General features: G+C 50.9%; 1 protein-coding gene across 5 annotated transcripts in view; it reads right to left on the bottom strand.

Moving 5' to 3' along the window:
• Positions 1–4332: 4332 nt before the first annotated feature.
• CUX2 (cut like homeobox 2) overlaps positions 4333–22748 on the bottom strand; it is a 320706-nt gene continuing 302290 nt past the window's right edge. For all 5 annotated transcript variants that reach the window (XM_032239509.1, XM_032239525.1, XM_032239520.1 and 2 more), the window contains 3 exons: positions 20508–20696; positions 12575–12848; positions 4333–7389 (listed from right to left, as the gene is read on the bottom strand). In XM_032239509.1, the coding sequence (XP_032095400.1) occupies positions 6588–7389; positions 12575–12848; positions 20508–20696 (1265 nt within the window). In that variant the 3' untranslated portion in view covers positions 4333–6587. The remainder of the gene's footprint in view (positions 7390–12574; positions 12849–20507; positions 20697–22748) is intronic.

Below are 22748 nucleotides of genomic sequence, written 5' to 3'. Positions count from 1 at the left end.
CAACCTAACAGTTCCAGACTGTAAGACACCCAGTGAATCTCTGTTCTGTGCTCCTATTCTGTCATTCTCTTCTGTTTGCCAGTGTCCATCCTAGGGGCCAACACACCCAGGGGTTGGCCAAAGAAAACCAACTGGATGAGAAGTCCCTCCCATTTGTTGAGACCTATGATAGTCAGTGGGCTTAACCTTTAGTTTGTGTCCGAATCAGCTGGAGCCCTTCTTAATAATGCAGATTCCTGGGCCCTGGCTCAGGTTTGCATGGGCCCAGGAAATTCCATTTTGAGTAGGGTGCCAGGGATTCAAGGGCCACAGCTGAAGAAATAAGGTAGTATGGTGGCAGCCTCTAAGATGGGGCCCAGGTGACCCTGCTTCCCGGTATCCACAGCCTGGTATGGTTCTTTCCCACACTGAGTCATGGTGGGCCCATGTGGCCAACTTTGGATGCAACAATGGGGCTTCCAAATCTAGGTCACAGAAGACAGCAGCTGTGGCTACTGTAGGGGAAGTCAGCCACCATGTTGTGAGGACACTCAAGCAGCCCTGTGGAGAGGCCTACCTGGAGAACTGAAGCCCACAACTAACACCAACTTGTGGGCCATGGGAGTGTGCCATTTTGGAAGTGGATCCTCCAGTCCCAGAAGAGCCTTCAGATGACTGCAGCCTTGGGTGACGTCGTAACTGTAACCTCCTGAAAGACCTACCAGCCAGAATCACCCAGTTACACAATCCCCACATTCCTATCCCATGAAGATTATGAGAGATCATGAGAGATCAGTGCTTACTGTTTTAAGCCACTCAATCTTGGCAGCGTTTGTTATGCAGTCATAGACAACTGGTAAAAGGGATGCTACGATGATCAAATCCATTTTCCAGTTAAGGAAACTGAGTTTCATGGAATGGCTCTAGGATTGCCGATAGGGGAGATTCAAACCCAGGCCAGGCTAAGTTCAAAGCCCGTGCTTTCACAACTATACCCTAGGAGGCTGGAGAAGGTCATAGATCAGCCAAGAGCGCAACTGTTTCTCCCTCTCATTGTGTGCAGGTAGGGAAACAGACCTGGAGTGAGGAGTCATCATGGCTAAGGTCACCTGCTTGGCCTCTCTGGGTGGCCTTCCCTGCCCCAGGCCCCCTGCTCTTGGGATTGGGAGTGCACTCAGTGTCCCCGGTACTTGCAAAGGCAGCCTGGTTTCCATAGTGGCACAACCTGGAGCCTTGGCTGTGGGGAGCTAGGGCTTTAGAATGACCACATCAAGGGCCAGTCAGCTAGGGAGGGCTTGGCTTTGTGCATTCTCTAGGAGGTGATGGGATGTGGGGCTGCCTGGCTGGTGGGAGGAGCTAAACTAGGAGAGGGAGGAAGGCACGGAGGCCTGAGGCTCGGGGCCTGCGCTCCTTGGTAATCTGCCTTCTCCCCAGGCAGATGTGACCTCCTAACCTCCTCAAAGGCTAGACTCACGGCAACCCCCTGCCTCACACCCTCCATGGCTCCCCAGTGCCCTCAGGAGAAAGGCAAATTTCCTGCCATGCCCCAAGGTGCATCACAATCTGATCTCATCCCTCTTCCTCCCTGCTGCCCTACCTCAACTTCCAGCCTCCTTTAAGCTTCTTCCTTCCAGGTTCTTATCTCGGTCCTACCTCTTGCCTGTGGTTCCTTCTGTACTTCTCCTCTACTTCTCCTAACTCTTTCAAGCGTCAGCTGGGATGCCCCCTTCTCCAGGAAGCCTTCCTGGACCCCACTACTTGTGCCCTCATGGCCTCCTGTGTTTCCTCCATCCAAGCGCTGAGCACACAGTAGGTACTCAATAAATGCTTATAGCACTGAGCAGACAGTAGGCACTCAATAAATACTTAGTAGCTGGATGAACCGTTGCCAAGTGGCCTCTAGCTGGGCTCTCCACTCTCCTCTGTGCCCCAATCCAAACCTGCCTCCTCCTGGAGGCTATCCTGGCCTTCTCATTGCTCTCCAGCCCCTGCACTTTCCTGCAGCCCCCGGTGCAGAATTCCACATCTTTGCTGTACTGTTGCCGCATGTTTCATGCCACGGCAGACACCCTGTCCACACCAAAGCTGATGACCCAGAACACGCTTCAGTCCCTGAGGCCCACAGGCACCTATTCCCTCGGGTTCTCGGGTAGCTCGTGCAGTGCCAGACTCCACTCCTGTCTGCCTGGTCCCACAGGGGGCAGCACCCTGGCGGTTTCTGACTTCCGACTTTCTCAAGAGCTGTGAACCAATGAGGGTCCGAAAGGGCAGTCTTTGGTTTTACTTAATTTGAATCTTTACAACCACCTTATGAGCAAGATGCCATTACTGTCGTCTCCACTTCACCGCTGGGAAACTGAGGCATTTGCCCAAGGTCACACAGCTCTAAGAGGTGGAGTCAGCGTTGAAACCAGGCCACCTGGCTCTTGACTCCCATGTTCCTCCCCAGCTCTGAGGATAGGCCATCCATCTGCATGAAATGTCACCCGAAACGGGCTTCTCAGGGGCTCCATGGCTGATGGGGGACTGGCCCTGACCTGCTGCCCCCCACCGCCACCACTCCATGATGGGGTATCAGGCAACCCAGCGGGCCGTCCTTCTGGGCTTGAAGCAGTTAGTTACCCTAACTGAGGTGGAGGTAGCTGTTCAGCTCTCCCTGGAAGGACATATGGAAAAACTGGGGCAATTGGAAGTTTCCAGACAAAGGGAAAAAGGCTGTCTTGGGACAGCCACATGGCTGGGCTCACGGATGAGTGATGTTTAGTGCCACTTCAGGGACTCTCCTGACATAGGTCACAAAATCCCCTCCTGCAGCCCGATCCCGATGTACAAAGAGACTCACTATCATGGGCTGGAAGAACCTACCCCCTACTTACAATAACAATAACTAATAGTTACGGAGGTTTTCTTTTTTCTTTTTCAAACAGTCTTGCTCTGTTGTCCAGGCTGAAGGGCAATGGCACAATCTTGGCCCACTGCAACCTCCACCTCCCAGGTTCAAGTGATTCTTCTGCCTCAGCCTCATGAGTAGCTGGGATTACAGGCATGTGCCACCACACCCAGCTAATTTTTGTATTTTTGTAGAGACGGGGTTTCATCATGTTGGTCAGGCTGGGCTCGAACTCCTGACCTCGTGATCCACCTGCCTTGGCCCCACAAACTGCTGGGATTACAGGCGTGAGCCACCGCACCCGGCCCTGAGTTTTTCTTAATAGTCTCACTCTGCCACCCAGGCTGGAATGCGGTAGCTCAATCTCGGCTCACTACAGCCTCTACCTTCTGGGTTTAAGTGATTCTCGTGCCTCAACCTCCTAAGTAGCTAGGACTATAGGCGCCTGCTACCATGCTCAGCTAATTTTTGTATTTAGTTATTGAGTTCTTACTGCCACACAATTTTATGCACATGCATGTATATTCTTCACAATGACCTTTTGAGCTGGCTGCTGTGATACCCCCATTTTGCAGGTGAGGAAACAGGCCCTAGTTATACACCTAGGAAAGGGGTGATGCTATGGTGGTCAACAGGAAGCCCCTCTTGGCATTTTCCCTTCGGGGCTGGGGGCACTAACCATTCACACACTGTACAGAGGTCGTCGCAGCTTGCAAACTGGTTCACTCTCTGGTTTAGGGGTATGGTGCAATTCTGACTCCTTATATCAAGCCCTGGAGTCTGACCAGCTTCCACCGTGCTGCAGGCTGGTCCACAAGGCACACTTGCCAACCCAGATGCACACAGGGCCCAGGCAGGTGGGACAGCTGAGGGCTGAAGCATATCATGGGCTTGTGCCCTGATTAAAGGTGGCCAGCCCTCATCTGGCTGTTGTCACACTGGAAGGTGGGCCCAGTGTGGCTGAGATGGTAACTATTTCCAGAGAAGCTGGTAGTCATGCTTTTTATGGGACATGCCCCCACATTTTAATGTTGGCAATTAATTTTTTTAGAGAGAAGGATCTCACGGTGTTGCTCAGGCTGGTCTGAAACTCCTGGCCTCAAGTGATCCTCCCACCTCGGCCTCCTAAACTGCTGGGATTACAGAGGTATGAGCCACCACGCCGAGCCAATGTTGGCAATTTAGACATTGGCTTAATTTTTTTTTCTTTGTTTAGAGATGGAGTCTCTCTCTGTTGTCTATGCTGGAATGTAGTGGCAGTCATAGCTCACTGCGGCCTCAAATTCCTGGGCTCAAGCAATCCTCCCATCTCAGCTTCCCAAAGCACTGGGATCATAGGTGTGAGCCATTGTGCCTTAAAAACTAGTTTCAAAAAATACCATTCTGGGAAACATCTCTGAGGGCCAGATCTGACCTCCAGTTTGCATTCCTAGCCCCAGAACAAAGAAGCAAGACACCCAGAATTATTATGCAATTCTGTATTTAGCGACTCGTTTACAGAACATGTTCCTTTTTTTTTTTTTTAAAATTTTAAACAAAGTTCATCAATCTCTCATAGAAATGGTGTGTGTGTGTGTGTGTGTGTGTGTGTGTGTGTGTGTGTGTGTGTTTTAACCGTTACAGGACGTGAACCTGACAAAGTTGTTCACGGGTCCGCTAGCTTTAAGTGAAACAGGATTTCTGTGTTCAAAAGACTATACTAAGTGCTTAATCAAATCCCGTAACACTAAAGCCAAATTTAGTTCTCTAGGAATCGAAGTCTGCGTATAAGCCTGGATTTCAATGCTGTGTTGGTTTCAACAGTAAAAAGTCGTGTGTTCCCCCACGGTTGTCTTAATTGCAACAGGGTAGTAGTGGCAAAAAGGAGATGTTTCGTTTGTTCCAGATTTGATTACTCTGAAAATTGGTCACTGTTTCCTATTGTCAAAATATAAAAATACCTTCATCTGGATAAAAATGTATACAGTGGAAAACTCTTCAATGCATAGCCTGGGTGTATGGAAAAGGTTTTCCTTCAGGGTTTGTGTTTTGTTAACTGTTTGGGGTGGAGACTGCAGCCTGGGCTGGGAGTTGGAATTTCTGGAATGGTCCTTAATCTGTACCTTCCAGTTGCCGAGTTTTGCCCATATGGTTTCACATTGTTAGCTGCGTCTTTGAAACCTCCATCGGTCATCTCTCCCGCTGGTTATCACATCAGCACTGATTATGGTCTTTTCATCTTCATTCTGGGGAGTCACCCAATTCAGCCTTCCCACAGACAGTTTGAAAAAGGAAATGTAATAAAAACAAGGGAGAGAGATTCAGTAACTAACACACGGTGGCTGTTCCATCCAAATTGGGAACTCTCACCCTAGAAACCATGCCAAAGACGCTGGAAGAAGGGCTCCTCTGAGTCGGAGGTTGAGTCTCTGCTCCCCAACAGGTCATGCGTTGGATGGTAGGAGGGTAGATTTGGAGGCTGGGATATGGTGAACATGCTGCGATGAACTTGGCCTTCCAGAGTTCTGCATGGACTTGGAGTTGCAGATGCCTTCCAGAAACAGCACCAGGGTCAACTTGAGAAAGAAGATGGTGAGAAGGGGAGCTGGGGTCTCCAGTTTGATGAATCTACTTTTTGGCGCTGGTTACTAAGCTTCAGTGGTCATGGGATGACCAACACAGTCACTTTTGGAAAACACCAAGAGGGGAAGAATGGTGGCCACAGTCTTGCTTGGAATACCCACACTCCTACAAGTGGGGAAACTTCTGGGTTGTGCCCATGGTTCACGTGGGGAAATGGGGTTGCTCTGGCTCAAACGCCACTCTTCCGGCACCCACCCCATGCCCACATTTCCAAAGGATCTGGAAATGCTTCTTGCCTATAGATGGACAAGTTGGATGTCTGACCTCCATGGCATCACAGGTTTCTAACTAGTGAGACCTGTGTGGGCAGTTTGTTCTGTACCATTCTACATCTCGTATAGGATGGTTGGGCCACAGCCCACAGCTCTACAACATTTACAATGGCATGGGGCATTCTGTGTTATCAGGGTTGCAAAACAGACCACCAGAATGAAACACATCCTCAACGGCATCGAGGTTTTCATTTAGAGTCTTTTGGACTTTCTCTTTTTAGCACAGTTTCTGGAAGGGCAGTAGCAATGCGCTGTGTCTCACACACAGATGTGGAAAAAACCGTGGTTCAAAGGTTATCTAAAGGTTTTGGTCAGTCTTATAGTGTTTTGCGATGGCTTTGAACAATTGTCTTCTTTTAATCTCATCTAGTGGCAAAAACGACACAACTTCAGTGTATACTTCGCAACAGTTGTGACAGCATCCTGATTTTATAACTCTCTGTAATATCAAAACAGCATCAGCTGGGATAAATTCCAAAGGATCCTTTATTAAAATATCTAAAAGAGGTCTATAAATATTTATTTATTTTTCTAAAAGAGTTTGGAGTTTTCAGGTGAATATGTGGTGCCACTTTGCTTCTGCCTCCTGCAGAGGGGTCACGGCAGGGAAGAGGGGCAGGGGTGCCCAAGTGGAGGCAATGGCATTTGACCCACCTGCTCACACAACTTCATAGAACTAGGATTACAACAAAAAACGTAAACGGCATAACATTGCTGTCCACATTTTGATGGTTAAGTTCCTCCATCCCCTACCCCACCCTGTTGAGGAGAGTGAGAGAAGGAAGGTAGTTACTAGGGTATGTCCCTTGCCCCTCACCCTGCCTTCAGAACTCCCACTCCAGGGCTTCCTCCCGATTGGCAGCCCGTTCTAGTCGGTAAATGATGCTGTTCAGGTTGGCCATCTTCTCGTGCCGCCGCTGCAAGTTGGGGTTCACCTTGGCGTTGGGGTGCAAGGCTCCAGCTGTGTCAGCAGTGGGGCTGGCACTCGGCACTTTGGCAGGGGGCGCGCCAGGTGGGGATGGGGAGATGGGAGCTGAGGAGGAAGGGACAGGTGACACAGACATCATGAGGCCTGGCGAGGAGGCAGCTGAGGGCGAGTTCAGTGACACCTCCAGGCTGCAGCGTGAGGACTCCGAGGCTGATTTAAAACTTAGAGGGTCTGGGTGAAGCCGCTCCCCGGCCTCACTCTCCTGTGGGGGATGAAGTGAGGGACAGTCTGGGGTGGGTCCACCTGGAAGGAGGGGCCCAGGAGCCACTTTTTGTAATCCGTCATTACCCAGAGGGTCAGGATGCTCCTCTTTGGGGGGACTTTGGCCTTTGTCTGGCTCCCCTAAGTCCTGGGGCTGGTTGCCTGCCTCTTGCTCGGTGTCCTCCTCCATCTGTTCCTGCTTGATCCTCACTTGGGCCTTGTCCTGGGTGGTCAGGGTTGTGCTGTTCTCCTCAGGGCCCTCCTGAAGCTCCAGTTCCTTCACGGTTGGCTTCTGATCATCAGTCTCAGAGTCAGGGCTCTGCGGGGTGGGGTCTGGGTGGGAGTGGCCTGGCGGTAGGATTCCAGGACCCCCACTTGGGTCAAGGTCTGGCTCATCCTGGGTCCCTTCCACCAACATCTCCCGGCGCATCCGGGACCTGGGGCAGAGACGGTGGTGAGCCTGGAACTGGACAGGGGACCCCCAAACCCTGGACTTCATCAGCATACATAGCATTTTGACCCCACCCACTGCCCTGGCATTTTGACCCCACCCACTGCCCTGGGGTTCTCTAAGCACTAAGCTTCCATACATGCACCATCTTATTACGTCTTCTCAACACGACAAGGTGGGTGCTATTATTATCCCCACTTCATAGGAAACAAGGCTCAGAGATGTTAAGTGACTTGCCCCAGGTCACACAGCTAGTAAGTGGCAGAGCTGGGACTTGAACTCATGAATACTGAATCCCAAAGCTCATGACCTAAACCTTTGCTGGGCAACACTGCAGTCATTGGCCATACATAGCTCTCGAGTGCTTGACATGAGACTAGTCCAGATTGGCATGTGCTTTAAGGGTATGATATACACTGGTTTTCAGGCTTAATACAAAACAACGTGAAAGAATCCATTAATAATATTTACATTGGGCTAAATTGAATAAATGATTATGATTTTATCTTTTTTTTTTTTTTTTTTTGAGACAGCCTCACTCTGTCACTCAAGCTGGAGTGCAGTAGTGAGATCTCGGCTCACTGCAAACTCTACCTCCTGGGTTCAAGCAATTCTCCTGCCTCAGCTTCCTGCGTAGCTGGGATTACAGGCGCGCACCACAGTGACTGGCTAATTTTTGTATTTTTATTTAGAGACAGAGTTTTGCTATGTTGGCCAGGCTGGTCTCAAATTCCTGACTTCAGGTGACCCACCCACCTCGGCCTCCCAAAGTGCTGTGATTACAGGCTTGAGCCACTGGGCCCAACCCCAATTATTTTCTTTCTATCTTTTATCATCTTATCTTATGTCTACCTATCTATCTGTCTATCTATTGATGTGGTTTTACCATGTTGACCAGGCTGGTCTCCTGACCTCATGTGATCCACCCACCTGAGCTTCCCAAAGTGCTGGTATTACAGGCGTGAGCCACCATGCCCAGCTGACCCCAATTATTTTCTTATAGCAAATGAGGTCAAGAAATTTTAAATAACTTGTCCAAGGTCATAGAACAATAGGGGTTTTGTTAGCACATTCAATGCTGTGGCTCCCTGGCCATTTATGTTAACAATAAATGACACTAACATAGACTATTAGCAACTCTAAATTAGAGTTACAAACTTAATAATAATGGGTGCTTATCATGTGTTGGGCACTAGGCTAAGCACTTTTTGCTCTTTTCTTTTTTCTGTTTTGTTTTTTTTTGAGACAGAGTCTTGCTCTGTCGCCCAGGCTGGAGTACAGTGGTGCAACCTTGGCTAACTGCAACCTCTGCTTCCTGAGTTCAAGTGATTCTACTGCCTCAGACTCCCGAGCCGCTGGGATTACAGGCCTGCACCACTATGCCTGGCTTATTTTTGTATTTTTAGTAGAGTCAGGGTTTCACCATGTTGGTCAGGCTGGTCTTCCACTCCTGACCTCAAGTGACCCACCAGCCTCAGCCTCCCACAGTGCTGGGATTACAGGTGGGAGCCACGGTGCCTGGCCTGTTTATTTCATTTCTATTAGGCTGGTGTAAAAGTAACTGCATTTTCTGCTAATTTTTTTTTTTGTTTTTTTTTTTGTGACTTTTAAAAATGACAAAACCATTTTTTTTTTTTTTTTGAGATGAAATCTTTCTCTGTCACCCAGGCTGGAGTGCAGAGGTTCAATCTTGGCTCACAGCAACCTCTACCTCCTGGGTTCAAGCGATTCTCTTGACTCAGTTTCCTAAGTAGCTGGGATTACAGGCATCCACCATCATGCCTGGCTAATTTTGTACTTTTAGTAGAGTATAAAAATTTAAAAAAATGGCAAATCCTTTAAAATGAATCAAGAAACAGTTTTTTTTAAAAATGGCAAAAACCAGCTGGGTGTGGTGGCTTATGCCTGTAATACCAGCACTTTGGGAGGCCAAGGGAGGCGGACCACTTGAGGTCAGGAGTTCTAGACTACCCTGGCCAATGTGGCAAAACCCCATCTCTACTAAACAAAAACAAAACAAAAATGGCAAAAAGTGCAATTACTTTTGCACCAACCTAATATAATAAACTCATAATGGTATACTAGGCTAATTCGCATTGATAAAGGAGACCAGGTTGAGAAGGCATAGTAACAGGCACGGTCGCAGGGCTCTGAACCCAGCAGTCTGGCTTCTACTTTCCTGCCCCCACCTCCCTGCCCAGGTCCTGTGGGACCCCCATTCCAGGATCTTGGGCCTGGAGGGGCTGTGAGGGGTCACTGGTCCAGCCCTCTCTCGGTCCCCAATCCCCCCACAAAGGTGACCGTGCCTGCCTTCCAGGGCCCTCCTCCACCTCCCTTAGCTTCCTTTAGCAGGAAGAGCTTTGATGGGCAGGGACTCTGTCTTGTTTTCTGTGGGGTCTGGTACAGAGTAGATGCTCAGTAAACATTTACCAAATGAAATAATGTGTTCTTCTGTAATTATAACCCTTTGAGAGTTATTTATTTTGAGAGTAGAATTCTCTCTTCTCCTTTGTGCAAACTCCTATTCATCCCTCAAAACCCATCTCAAATAGCACTTCTGTAAAGTCCTCCCCAGGCAAAATTCCCTTTTCCCTTGGCCCCTTGTTCCTTTCTGTTTCACAGCGCTTATTAGATTACAGTGAAATGCTCTGTTTTATGACTGTAAGGTCCTTAAGGGCAGGGATTAGTTCACCGTGCATACATTAGAAACGTTTATTGAATGAATATGTTGGATAATAATGGGGTGCTCAGTTCCTGTGAGGAATCAGAGAGGAGAAGATGTCCCCATATCCCGCAGGGATGGAAGGAAATGAAAAGGCTTTAAAGACCTATGTCATTGGCTATTTGGGAAGCTCTGGTCTGAGTTGGATGATAAACCATATTTTATTTTAATTTGTTTTTTTGAGATAGAGTCTCATTCTGTCAGCCAGGCTGGAGTGCAGTGGCATGATCTTGGCTCACTGCAACCTCCACATCCTGGGTTTAAGTGATTCTCCTGCCTCAGCCTCCTGAGTAGCTGGAATTACAGGTGCCTGCTACCACACCTGGCTAACTTTTGTATTTTCAGTAGAGACAGGGTTTTGTCATTTTGGCCAGGCTTGTCTGGAGCTCCTGACATCAGGTGATCTGCCGGCCTCAGCCTCCCAAATTACAGGTGTGATTATAGGTGTGAGCCACTGCATCCGGCCAAAATCATATTTTATAATGCATTTATACCAGAGTTATTTCATTTGATCCATAATCAAGCATTGGGGGATAGGTATTAGGTTCCTCATCTGTAAAATAAGGGTGAGACTTGGAGAAGTAAAATGACTTGCCCAAGGCCATACAGCAGAGGTGGGGCTTGAAATCAGGTCTGTGGGACCCTGGTGCCTGGGAGAGAGGAGATGCTGTGTTGCTCCTCCCACCAGTCTCCTCTTTCCTAGTTCTCCCTTGGAGATCAAAAGACATTATCTCCCCCTGGAATGGATGAGTGGATTTTCTTCTCTGGTACCATGTGGGCACCAGAGACTTTTCCTATTTAGGAAGCTTGGCAGGGGCAGGGGTGGGGTGTTTCTCAGAGATGGTCCCTGAAATCCCCCTGTCAAATGTTTTATACAGGGGTCCCCTCAGAGCTAGCCCTGAGACTAAACTCCTAGGAAGCTCAACCTCTGCAGGCCAATGACTTGTAAGTCCAGGGAGCCAAGAGTAGGAAGAGCTATGGAAAGAAGCAGCCATTGAAGTAGGAATCACCCACTCCCTGTGGTGGTGGAGCCTGAAGAGGATAGCGGGGAGGGTTTTTTTGGTTTCAGGGGTGGTAGGGGCTGGGAGCCCCAAATCAGGAATCCAGCCTGAGGCTCAATAAATAGTCAGGGTTCCTCAGGCCTGTACCCCCAAATACCCTTCCCTTTCCCTTGAGTCAGATGCAAGGCCAACAGGGTGAAGTAATACAAAAAATAATGATAATAATCACATCAGTAGGTACACATACTATGTGCTGGGTATTTTTTTTTTTTTTTTTGGAGACAGCCTCATTCTGTTGCCCAGGCTGGAGTACACTGGCACAATCTCAGCTCACTGAACCGCTGCCTCCCAGGTTCAAGTGATTCTCCCGCCTCAGCCCCCCAAGTAGTTGGGACTACAGGCATATACTACCATGCCTGGCTAATTTTTGTATTTTTAGTAGAGATGGGGTTTCATCATGTTTCCCAGGCTGATCTCAAACTCCTGACTTCAGGTGATCCACCCGCCTCAGCCTCCCAAAGTGCTGGGATTACAGGCAGGAGCCACCGTGCCCGCCTACATGCTAGGTATTTAATGTAACTATGTTAGTCTATCAAATTCTCTGTGCATTTCTATGAAGTAGATCCTGCTACTGTCCTCCCCATTTTACAGGTTAGAAGACTGAGGCGCAGGGATGTGAAGATGGCACCACAGCTGAAAGTGACGGAGCTGGGATTCCTTCCATGTTTGCCTGTGTTTTAAATTTTTTTTTTTTTTTTTTTTTTTTTTTAGATGGAGGCTCACTCTCACCCAGGCTGGAGTGCAGTGGGATGATCTTGGCTCACTGCAACCTCTGCCTCCTGGGTTCAAGTGATTTTCCTACATCAGCCTCCCGGGTAGCTGGAATTACAGGTGTGCACCACCACGTCTAGCTAATTTTTGTATTTTTAATAGAGACAGAGTTTCACCATGTTGTCCAGGCTGGTCTCAAACTCCTGACCTCAGGTGATCTGCCGCCTTGGCCTCCTTTTTTTTGTTTTTTGAGACAGGATCTTGCTCTGTCACCCAAGCTGGAGTGTAGTGGTGTGATGGTAATTCACTGCAGCCTCCGCCTCCTGGGCCTAAGTGACCCTCTCACTTCAGCCTCCTAAGTAGCTGGGACTACAGGTATACGCCACCATACCCAACTAATTTTTGTATATTTTTGTAGAGCCGAGGTGTCCCTATATTGTCGGAGCTGGTCTCGAACTCCTGGGCTCAAGCAATTCTCCTGCCTTGGCCTCCCAAAATGCTGGGATTTACAGGCATGAACCACTGCACCCGGCCCTGTGACCTGTATCTAAGTGCCTATGTGATGGGGTCTCCCAGCTCCCAGAGGCCGTGCGGGGCTCCCTCCAGGCCCTGGGATGGGGAAGGGGTTCCACCGGGGCTCTGCTGCCCGCCCCAAGGGCACGCCCCCGTAGTCCCACCTGTAGTTGTGGAACCAGTTGATGACGGTGTTGGTCTTGAGGTTGAGCTGGAAGGAGAGGAGCTCGATGGTCTGCTGCGAGGGGTAGGGTTCCAGCTGATAGGCCTTCCGCAGCGCCTCCTTCTCCTCGGGTGCCAGCACCACCCGGGGCTTCTTGATCTGCAGGAGGCTCAGGTCCTGGGGCTGCAGGCAGGGGCTGGGGCACTCGGAGCGGGTGGCTGGGGACTCGCTGTCCGAGCCGGTGCTGATGAGGCCATAGCGGCGTTTCAGGTAGGCTAGGGCCAGGGAGAGATGGAAGGCTGAGAGGTGGTGTCCCCACCCCATCAGTTCTCAGCTGGTAGGAGTCGCGTGGTGGGTGTACATCAGTCAGCCCCACTTGGAGCCTGTCATGCCCTAAACTTAGGGGCCTGCCCCCCAGCCTTTCTCCCTCCTCACTCTCTTTCTGCATCTCCCAACACGCACCCCCAGGCCACAAGATGCTAGCCTGACCTTGCCAGCCTGGGAGCCCTGGCATGAGCGAAGACCTAGGAGCATTCCTTGCACATAGGAAGCACTTGAAACAGGGTGCTCTATGGTATTCTCTCTGTTTTTTTAGAGACAGGGTCTCGCTCTGTCACCCAGGCTTGAGCACAGGGGCGCAGTCAGCTCACTGTAGCCTTGACCAACTAGGCTCAGGCAATCCTTCTGCTTCAGCCTCCCTAGTAGCTAGGATTACAGGTATGAATCACCATCTCTGGCTAATTTTTAAATCTTTTGTAGAGATGGGTGTAAAGCCGGTTGCCTCACCAGGAGGCCAGACACACCCACCCCTGCACTCAGCACCTGACTCTGCACCCGGCACCTAGCTCTGCCGCATGGCTCCCTTGGAAGGCTCCGGCTGATGCAACCCTGGCCGGCTCTGGCACCGGAAAAACCCACCCAACAAACCGCCAACCAATAGCGGCCCACCCCGTCCCAATCCCGTTCCCCCAGACCCAATCAGAGCACCCAGCTGTTGCTCGTTCCTCATAGCCATAAAAACCCCCCGCCCCAGGAAGTCAGCGGGACTTCTCTGGTCCCTTTCTCTGGACCATAGTACCTTGCCCGGGAGCTGAATAAATTGGCATTTAATTTTCTTTTTTTTTTTGAGACGGAGTTTCGCTCTTGTTACCCAGGCTGGAGTGCAATGGCGCGATCTCGGCTCACCGCAACCTCCGCCTCCTGGGTTCAAGCAATTCTCCTGCCTCAGCCTCCCGAGTAGCTGGGACTACAGGCGTGCGCCACCATGCCCAGCTACTTTTTGTATTTTTAGTAGAGACGGGGTTTCACCATGTTGACCAGGATGGTCTCGATCTCTTGACCTCGCGATCCACCCGCCTCAGCATTTAATTTTCTTATACTGGCCTCAGTTTCCTCATTTTAAACTCGGCAATAACCCTTACAAGTGGTGCCAAAACCCAGGAGGAGTTCAAGACCCCTCCCGGGGGAAACTGACTCCTCTACCATAAGCCGAACCAGGGAGCCGCCGCCCCTCCGATCATCTGCAGCCATCACTCGCTAAGACTCCTATTGCCCATAACCCCATCCTCCGTTTGCTCCAATCTGAGGGGACCCTGTCTGTAATTGCGGCCGTGTCAGGGACTCCTTCCCATCTCGAGCTGTGGGTCTTGCGGAGACGTCCCGGTGCCCCTGCTCACCCGTTCCCGAAGACAGGAATATTGTGGAGACGCCCCTATACTCCTGTCCTTCCCCGTAACCTCCGGTAGTCGGGTGTTGAAGTCCCGAACGCCGTTCCTCACTCCTGACTATCCCGCAACAGAGAGGGAACTGGGTAATGAGGAGTCCCGCCTAGACCCCCAGTCGCCATTGGGATGTCTAGTCCAAAATTTACCCAAGCTGGGCCTCTCCATAAAAAAGAAAAGGCTGCTTTTCCTCTCCACCGTGGCCTGGCCCCAGTATCCTCGGGACAACCAGTCCAAGTGGCCACCGGAGGGAACTTTCGATTTTAGCATTCTGATTTGGACAATTTCTGTCAAAAAAAAAAGGTAAATGGTTGGAGGTCCCCTACATTCAGGCTTTCTGGTATCTTCGCTCCCGTCCCATCCTCTATTCCTCTTGCACCACCGCTCAGGTGCTCCTGGCCAAGGAAACTCCCTCACCTCCCTCGGCCCCTCCAGCATCCTCCTCCTTTTCTGATCCCGACCCGCCCGAAGAACTGTCCTCTCCACCCGCCCGACCCAGGAATCCTCCGCCATATGCGAAACCTCAACCCCCTCCAGCTCCTCCTCTTCCTGGTTCCAATCTAGCCTCTCCTGTTAGTGCTCACACTCGCTCGCGCTGTGCTCCTAACGAGGAAACCTCCCTCCTTTGCCCTCTTCGCGAGGTCGCTGGAGCGGAAGGCGTTGTTCAAGTGCAGTTCCCTTTTCCCTCTCTGATCTATCAACCATTGAGAAACACCTAGGGTCATTTTCCACCAATCCTACTGCTTACACCAAAGAATTTTGCTACATCACCCATTCTTATGACCTCACCTGGCATGATACCTATGTAATCCTGTCTTCCACCCTCACCCCAGATGAGCGTGACCGCATCCTTACGGCGGCCCGGGCACACGCTTATCAGGTACATCTCACAAACAATCAAATGCCAGTAGGTGTGGCAACGGTCTCCGAGGCCGACCCTAATTGGAATTATCAAATGATCAAGATGGCCACCGCCGCCGAGACCAAATGCTACTGTGCCTCCTAGCGGGCATGCAAAGCGCAGCCCAAAAGGTAGTTAATTATGATAAATTAAGGGAAATAACTCAGGGTCCTACTGAAAACCCTGCCGCCTTCCTCGACCGATTAACTAATGCTATGATCCTTCATACCCGGCTAGACCCGGCCTCTTTAGCGGGGGCTACAGTTCTAGCCACCCATTTCATCTCTTAGTCAGTGGCTGACATTAGAAAGAAACTTAAAAAGGCTGAGGAGGGCCCCCAAACTCCCATACAAGACCTGGTAAACATGGCATTTAAAGTTTTTAATGGCCGAGAGGAAAAGGCTGAGGCCACCCGCCAGGCCCGTCTACAGCAAAAGGTAAGCCTCCAAACCCAAGCTCTTGTGGCAGCCCTGAGGCCGGCAGCCCACCAGGCGCCTGGTGGAGGGGGTCCATCAAAACCCACCAAGAACTCTGGAGGCGTTCTGCCTGGGCCCTGTTTCAAGTGCAGTCAGGAGGGACACTGGGCACGTCAGTGTCCATGTCCCCGACCACCTACCAAGCCTTGCCCAAACTGCAAGCATTCTGGACACTCACGCAGTGATTGCCCGTCCCGGACTACAGGCCCACCCCCCGCACCTCTACGTGGAGGGCAGGCTGGTCCGCAGGAAGCAATCCCATCGCTTGAACTTATCAGCCTTCTGGACGACTGACACAGCTCCAACTCAAAGACCCCCATCACCCTTGCCGAGCCCAGGGTAACACTGCAGGTAGCAGGTAAGTCCATTTCCTTCTTGGTGGACATGGGGGCTACCTATTCTGTATTGCCTTCCTACTTAGGACCTAGCATACCTCCCCAGGTTTCAGTCATGGGAATGGACGGCAAGCCTTCCTGTCCTAATCAAACCCACCTGTTAGCCTGTGTCCTCGAGGGACACCCCTTTTCCCACTCCTTTTTAATCATACCCTCATGCCCAGTCCCCCTTTTATGACGAGACATTCTTTGTACAGCCCCTCTTTTTCTCCCCAGGTCTGCAACAAACAATTGAGCGGGTACACAAGGCTTGCGCTACTTGCTCTAAGGTCTCACCTCAGGGAGGCTTCAGGCCACAGTTTCCTACTCACCAAATGCATGGCAACCTACCGGCCCAAGACTGGCAAATTGACCTCACTCATATGCCCACTCACAGAAGCTCCGCTGCCTCCTAACTTTTGTAGATACCTTTTCAGGTTGGATTGAAGCCTTCCCCACCTCCCGGGAGACAGCAGACATGGTGGCCTCCCTCCTCACTCAAGAAATCATCCCTCACTTCGGCCTACCTGCCACCATCCAGTCGGACAACGGTCCAGCATTTACGGCCCAAGTAGTCCAGCTAGTTGCCAAATCCCTCAACGTCTCCTGGAAACTGCACATCCCTTACCATCCTCAGTCGTCGGGTAAAGTTGAATGGGCCCACGGCATCCTCAAAGACCATTTGGCCAAACTTCCTATTGAGGTAAAACTCTCCTGGCCCACACTCCTATCTTTTGCCCTGGCCCGGGTGCGGGCCACCCCACGGGGGCCAACGGGCCTTAGCCCCTGCGAATTGCTGTACGGCCGGCCTTTCCTGATTTCTCACAACCTCCCTGTAAACCCCCCTCCACTGGCCTCCTACCTTCCCTTCCTCTCCCTCCTCCACCACCTGTTAAGGGAGCACGCAGACCGCTCCCTCCCTGTTGTTCCAGGACCAGAGGACTCCCAACCAGCGGCGCCTCTCCAACCAGGCGACAGCGTTCTCCTCCGAGAACTCAAACCAGGATCCTTGCAACCCAGGTGGTTGGGACCCCACATGGTTATCCTAACCACCCCCACAGCAGCCAAACTCCTGGGTCACACTCCGTGGTACCATGTGTCCCGCCTCAAACTGGCCCCCCAAAATGATCAGGGGAAATCCGAACCCCTGGGCCCCGCCTCATCCGTGGCCCCAACCCGTTGCCCCCTAACCATTCAGAGCCTCCTTCCCTTTCCCTTGTGTGCCTGTCACCTTGGTCCCGCAGTTAGAGATATATGGACAGGCCGAACTTCTATCCCTCCTTCCACCTTCCCCTAATCACCGAGACCGACGAGCAGTCTTCCTCCCAATGGTCATTGGCCTCTCTCTAGCATCCTCTCTAGTGGCGGCCGGGCTGGGTAGCGGTGCCCTAGGCTACAGTGTCACCTCAGCCGCTCAACTAAAGGACAAGCTTCGCGTGGCTATTGAAGCGTCGGCCGCCTCCCTGGCCTCCCTCTAGCGACAAATCACGTCACTGGCCCAGGTAACTCTCCAGAACCGAGGGGCCCTTGACCTGCTGACAGCAGAAAAGGGAGGTACCTGTCTGTTTCTTCAGGAGCAGTGCTGCTATTATATTAATGAAACAGGCCTTGCAGAAGAAAACGTCAACACTCTTTCGCCTCTAAGAAGACCTCCGCAAGAAGCAGAATGCATCAGTCTCGTCTCTTAACTGGTGGCAATCCCGCATGCTAAGCTGGCTAACCCCTATTATCACTCCCTTTATCGTAGTTTGTCTTCTGTTAACGCTAGCCCCCTTTTTCCTCAAGTTTTTACAGGCCCGCATGAAGGAAATTTCCAGGGTGGCCATAAACCAGATGCTACTTCACCCCTATGTCCGACTCCCAACCGAGGCACCAGCCAACTGACTCTTCTCCCTCACTCCGCCCCTGTTCAGCAGGAAGTAGCCAGAAAGAAGCCACGTCCTATATCATCAAAAGGCTCAGAATGTAAGGCCAGTTGCCTCGCTGGGAAGCTGGACACACCCCCCTCTGCACTCAGCACCTGACTCTGCACCCGGCACCAGGCTCTGCACTCGGCACCTAGCTCTGCCGCATGGCTCCCCTGGAAGGCTCCAGCTGATGCAACCCTGGCCAGCTCTCGCACCGGAAAAACCCGCCCAATGACCTGCCAACCAATAGCGGCCTGCCCCATCCCAATCCCGCTCCCCCGGACCCAATCAGAGCACCCAGCTGTTGCTCGTTCCTCATAGCCATAAAACCCGCCCCCCGCCCCAGGAATTCAGCGGGACTTCTCTGGCCCCTTTCTCCGGACCATAGAACCTGGCCTGGGAGTTGAATAAATTGGCATTTAATTTTCTTATACTGGCCTCAGTTTCCTCATTTTAAACTCGGCAATAACCCTTACAATGGGGTCTCTCTGTCACCTAGGCTGGAGTGCAGTGGCACAATCACAAGTCACTGCAACCTTGAACTCCTGGGCTCAAGTGATCCTCCTGCCTCAGCCTCCTGAATAGGTGGGACTATGAGTGCACACCACCATGCCTCGCTCATTTGAAAAACTGTTTTGTTGAGGGAGGGTCTCACTCTGTTGCCCAGGCTGGTCTGAACTCTTGGCCTCAAGTCATCCTCCCACCTTGGCCTTCCAACGTCCCGTCCCTGATTTTCTGAACAGCCTTGGTGGGCGGTAGGTGGGGACACTAATTTAAATGACCCATTGACCGCATGGTGCATCTTGACCCCAAATCATGAAGATGTTGGGGAGAAAAAAGCCCACTTCAGAATGAAAGAAGCAAGGTATGAGGGTCTAAATCCTCACAGCAATACTTTGTGGCTCTGAACATGCTCTTTTTTTTAAAAGCAGAGTCTCGCTCTGTCACCCAGGCTGGAGCGCAGTGGCGCCATCCTCTCGGCTCACTGCAACCTCTGCCTCCCGGGTTCAAGTGATTTTCCTGCCTCAGCCTCCCAGGTAGCTGGGATTATAGGCATGTATCACCATGCCCAGCTAATTTTTGTATTTTTAGTACAGATAGGGTTTCACCATGTTGACCAGGCTGCTCTTGAACTCCTGGCCTCAAGTGATCCGTCAGCCTCAGCTTGCCAAAGTGCTGGGATTACAGGTGTGAGCCACTGCATCCAGCCAGCTCTCTTATTTTCAGAAGAAGAAGGAAGCACAGAGAGGGGAAGTAACTAGCTGGAGGTCACACAGCAAGTAGGTAGAGGGTCAAGTTCTCAACTGTAGCATTATCTGATGATGATGGCCCAGCCCTAGTGCTGCCCTAGGTGCTCCCCACAGCCTGGGTGTCCCTGGGTCATCAGATGACCAGCCCTCATGCCCTGGATGGCAACTTCAACTGCTCCTATCTTATCTTCGGATGGACTTTGAGCCTTTAGAAATATAGAAGAATCCTTTATGCACAGCATGAGACTGGGCTCAGTGGAGGCTTATCTTCCATCCAAATACTAGCCAGGCCTGACCCTGAGATCAGAGGAGATCCCGCATTCAGGGTGGTTTGGCCGCTTATCTTATCAAGATATAATGTCAGACAATGTGAGAACTTGCAATCTCCTTGCTCAACCCTACAAGAGAGGGTTCCTGTTTGCTGGTCCTGTCCTTTGTTGTGTAGAATCTGGGTAATGGGCCAAACGCTGATCTGCAAAATAGGGAGCTGAGACAGAGGAGGAAGGGAGGTACAGAGTTTTGGGAAATATGCAGTGGGTGCTGGCCACAGACTTTGGGGTAGCTATGGAGGTGTAAAGGACACCAAGAGAGACGGGGTGTTAGATTTCCTTTTCTTTTTCTTTTTAATTTTTTTTTTGAGACAGAGCCTTGCTTTGTCACCCAGGTTGGAGTGTAGTGGTGCGATCTCGGCTCACTGCAACCTCCACCTCCTGGGTTCAAGCAATTCTCCTGCCTCAGCTTCCTGAGTAGCTGGGGTTACAGGCGTGTGCCACCATGCCCAGCTAATTTTTATATTGTTGGTAGAGACAGGGTTTCACCATATTGGCCAGGCTGGTCTCAAACTCCCCACCTCAGGTGATCTGCCCACCTTGGCCTCCCAAAGTGCTGGGATTACAGGCATGAGCCACCACACCTGGCAGAGTATTGGATTTTCATGGGAGAGGTAGTAAACATTTACAAATTAAAAAAAATTGGAGATGGGGTCTTACTGCAGTGCTCAAGCTAGAGCACAGTGGCTATTCACAGCTTTGGTCATAGCGCACTGCAGCCTTGAACCATCTTTCCGCCTTAGCCTCCCAAGCAGCCGGGACTACCCACGCCCCGCACACTGCATCTGGCTGTATATATTTTCACTGCTTTCAATGATATTGTTACATTGTTTTTCAAGGTTGCTATTTCATGTAATCCCCTACCAGGCTGAAACTGGACCATGGGGGCCCTGTATTTATCTGGGTTACAACTAGACATGGTTCTAGGGAAAATCTGAGACCCAGTGCTGGGGTCCATCCCCTGCCCAAGTCTTACCTTTCTTCTCCAGCTTCTTCATGTCCCTCAGCTTCTCCACGTTATGGGGGTCATTGAGCCACAGCTGCATGCGGACAAAGGGCTCCCGCCCCTTCAGGCTCAGCTTGTGCCAGGGTTTGGGCCGGGACAGCAGGTCGGACACAGAGCCTTGTGTCAGACCCAGGATGCTTTCCCCGAACAGCCGCTGCCCTGGGGATAGGAGAGGGGGGCAACCTGTTACCCCAGGCTGCGCAGAGAAGCCTGCTCCCAGGAGAGACAAGGAACAGGCCAGAGACACAGGAAAGAACTTCAAGGCTATCTCCACTAACTCAGAGGGAGGGCGAGAGACAGTGGAAGACCCGCACTGGATAGGAAGCTGAAGGGGGTCTGTCTGTAGAAGAGATTTCGGGGGCAGGATGAGGCGGCAACCGACAAAAGTGCTTTTCTTTTTCAGACAGAGTCTCGCTCTGTCACCCAGGCTGGAGCATAGCAGCATGATCTTGGCTCACTGCAGCTTCCGCCTCCCAGGTTCAAGCAACTCTCCTGCTTCAGCCTGAGTAGCTGGGATTACAGGCGCATGCCACCACGCCTGACTAATTTTTGTATTTTTAGGAGAGATGGGGTTTCCCATGTTGGCCAGGCTGGTTTTGAACTCCTGACCTCAGGTGATCCATCTACCTTGGCCTCCCAAAGTGCTGTGATTACAGGTCTGAGCCACGTGCCTGGCCCCAAAGTGCTTTTTTTTTAAATTAAGAGGTTCTTTACTTCTAGGAGATCCCTGAAATTGTCTGCCAACATCATGCATACACATTTGTATCACTGTGCCGGAGGATAATTTGTCAGATTCCATTCCAGTTTTAAATATGCACAGCTTTGGAGCCAGCAGTTCCACCGCCTGGGATAGCTGCAGTTGCCCAGGGTCACACAGATGCACACAGCCTGATTTTTAGAGGCAGCAGGAAAGTGGAAAAAGCCAAAATGACCATCAGTTGGGTAAAAAATGTGGTGCATCCATGGCCTGAAACACTTTGTAATGGTGAAAAAGAATGCGGGTGATAGAGTTATTCTAACACGGAAGGGTGTCCACAAAATAGTGTTCATTTTTCTTTTCTTTTTTTCCTTTTTTGACACAGGGTCTCACTCTATCACCCAGGCTGGAGTGCAGTGGTATGATCTCAGCTCACTATAACCTCTGCCTCCCAGGTTCAGATGATCCTCACTCCTCAGCCTCCCAAGTAGCTGGGTACACAGGACTGAGCCACCACACCCAGCTAATTTTTGCATTTTTATATTTTATTTTTGGGGGACAAGGTTTGGCTCTGTTGCCCGGGCTGGACTGAAGTGGTGTAATCTTGGCCCCTCGCAACCTCTGTCTCCTGGGCTCAGGCCATCCTCCTGCCTCATCCGCTGAGTGGCTGGGACTGTAGGCATGCACACCATGTCCAGCTAATTTTTGTATTTTATTGTAGAGATGAGATTTCGCCATGTTGTTCAGGCTGGTCTGGAACTCATGACCTTCAGCAATCCTCCCAGCTCAGCCTCCCAAAGTGCTGGGGTTACAGGCGTTAGCCACCTAACCCAGCCTAGTGTTCATTTTTCAAAAGCAAGTTGCAAGACAATATGTATATCATTTCATCTATATGGAAAAAAAAAAAAAGAAGAGGAAATTAAGTGATCACACCTGTAATCCCTGCACTTTGGGAGGCTGAGGCAGGATGATCACTTGAGGTCAAGAGCTCGAGACCAGCCTGGCCAGCATGGTGAAACTCTGTCTCTACTAAAAATACAAAAATTATCCAGGAATGGTGGCACACAACTATAATGCTAGCTATTAGGGTGGCTGAGACAGGAGAATCACTTGAATCTGGGAGCGGTGGTTGCAGTGAGCCGAGATCTCGCCACTGCACTCCAGCCTGGGGCCTGGGAGACAGAGTGAGACTCCATCTTTAAAAAATATACATAAAAACAACTCTGGAGTGTGACCGGGAGGCCAGTGGGGAGGGGTTTATTTTAATTTTTTTTAGTAACTCCTTATTTTTTTCCCTGTACTGTGTGTGTGTGTATGTGTGTGTGTTTTGTGAAGGGGTCTCACTGTGTCGCCTGGGCTGGAGTACAGTGGTGCAATCTCGGGTCACTGCAACCTCTGCCTCCCAGGTTCAAGCCATTCTCCTGATTCAGCTTCCTGAGTAGCAGGGATTACAGGCGCGTGCCACTATGCCCAGCTAATTTTTTGTATTTTTAGTAGAGATGGGGTTTCACCAT

Source organism: Sapajus apella, unplaced genomic scaffold, assembly GCF_009761245.1.
Source record: "Sapajus apella isolate SASKATOON/1434 unplaced genomic scaffold, GSC_monkey_1.0 scaffold2, whole genome shotgun sequence".
NCBI classification, from domain to species: Eukaryota; Metazoa; Chordata; class Mammalia; order Primates; family Cebidae; genus Sapajus; species Sapajus apella.
Note: the sequence above shows the minus strand (reverse complement) of the source record. Positions and strands in the feature narration are given on the sequence as shown.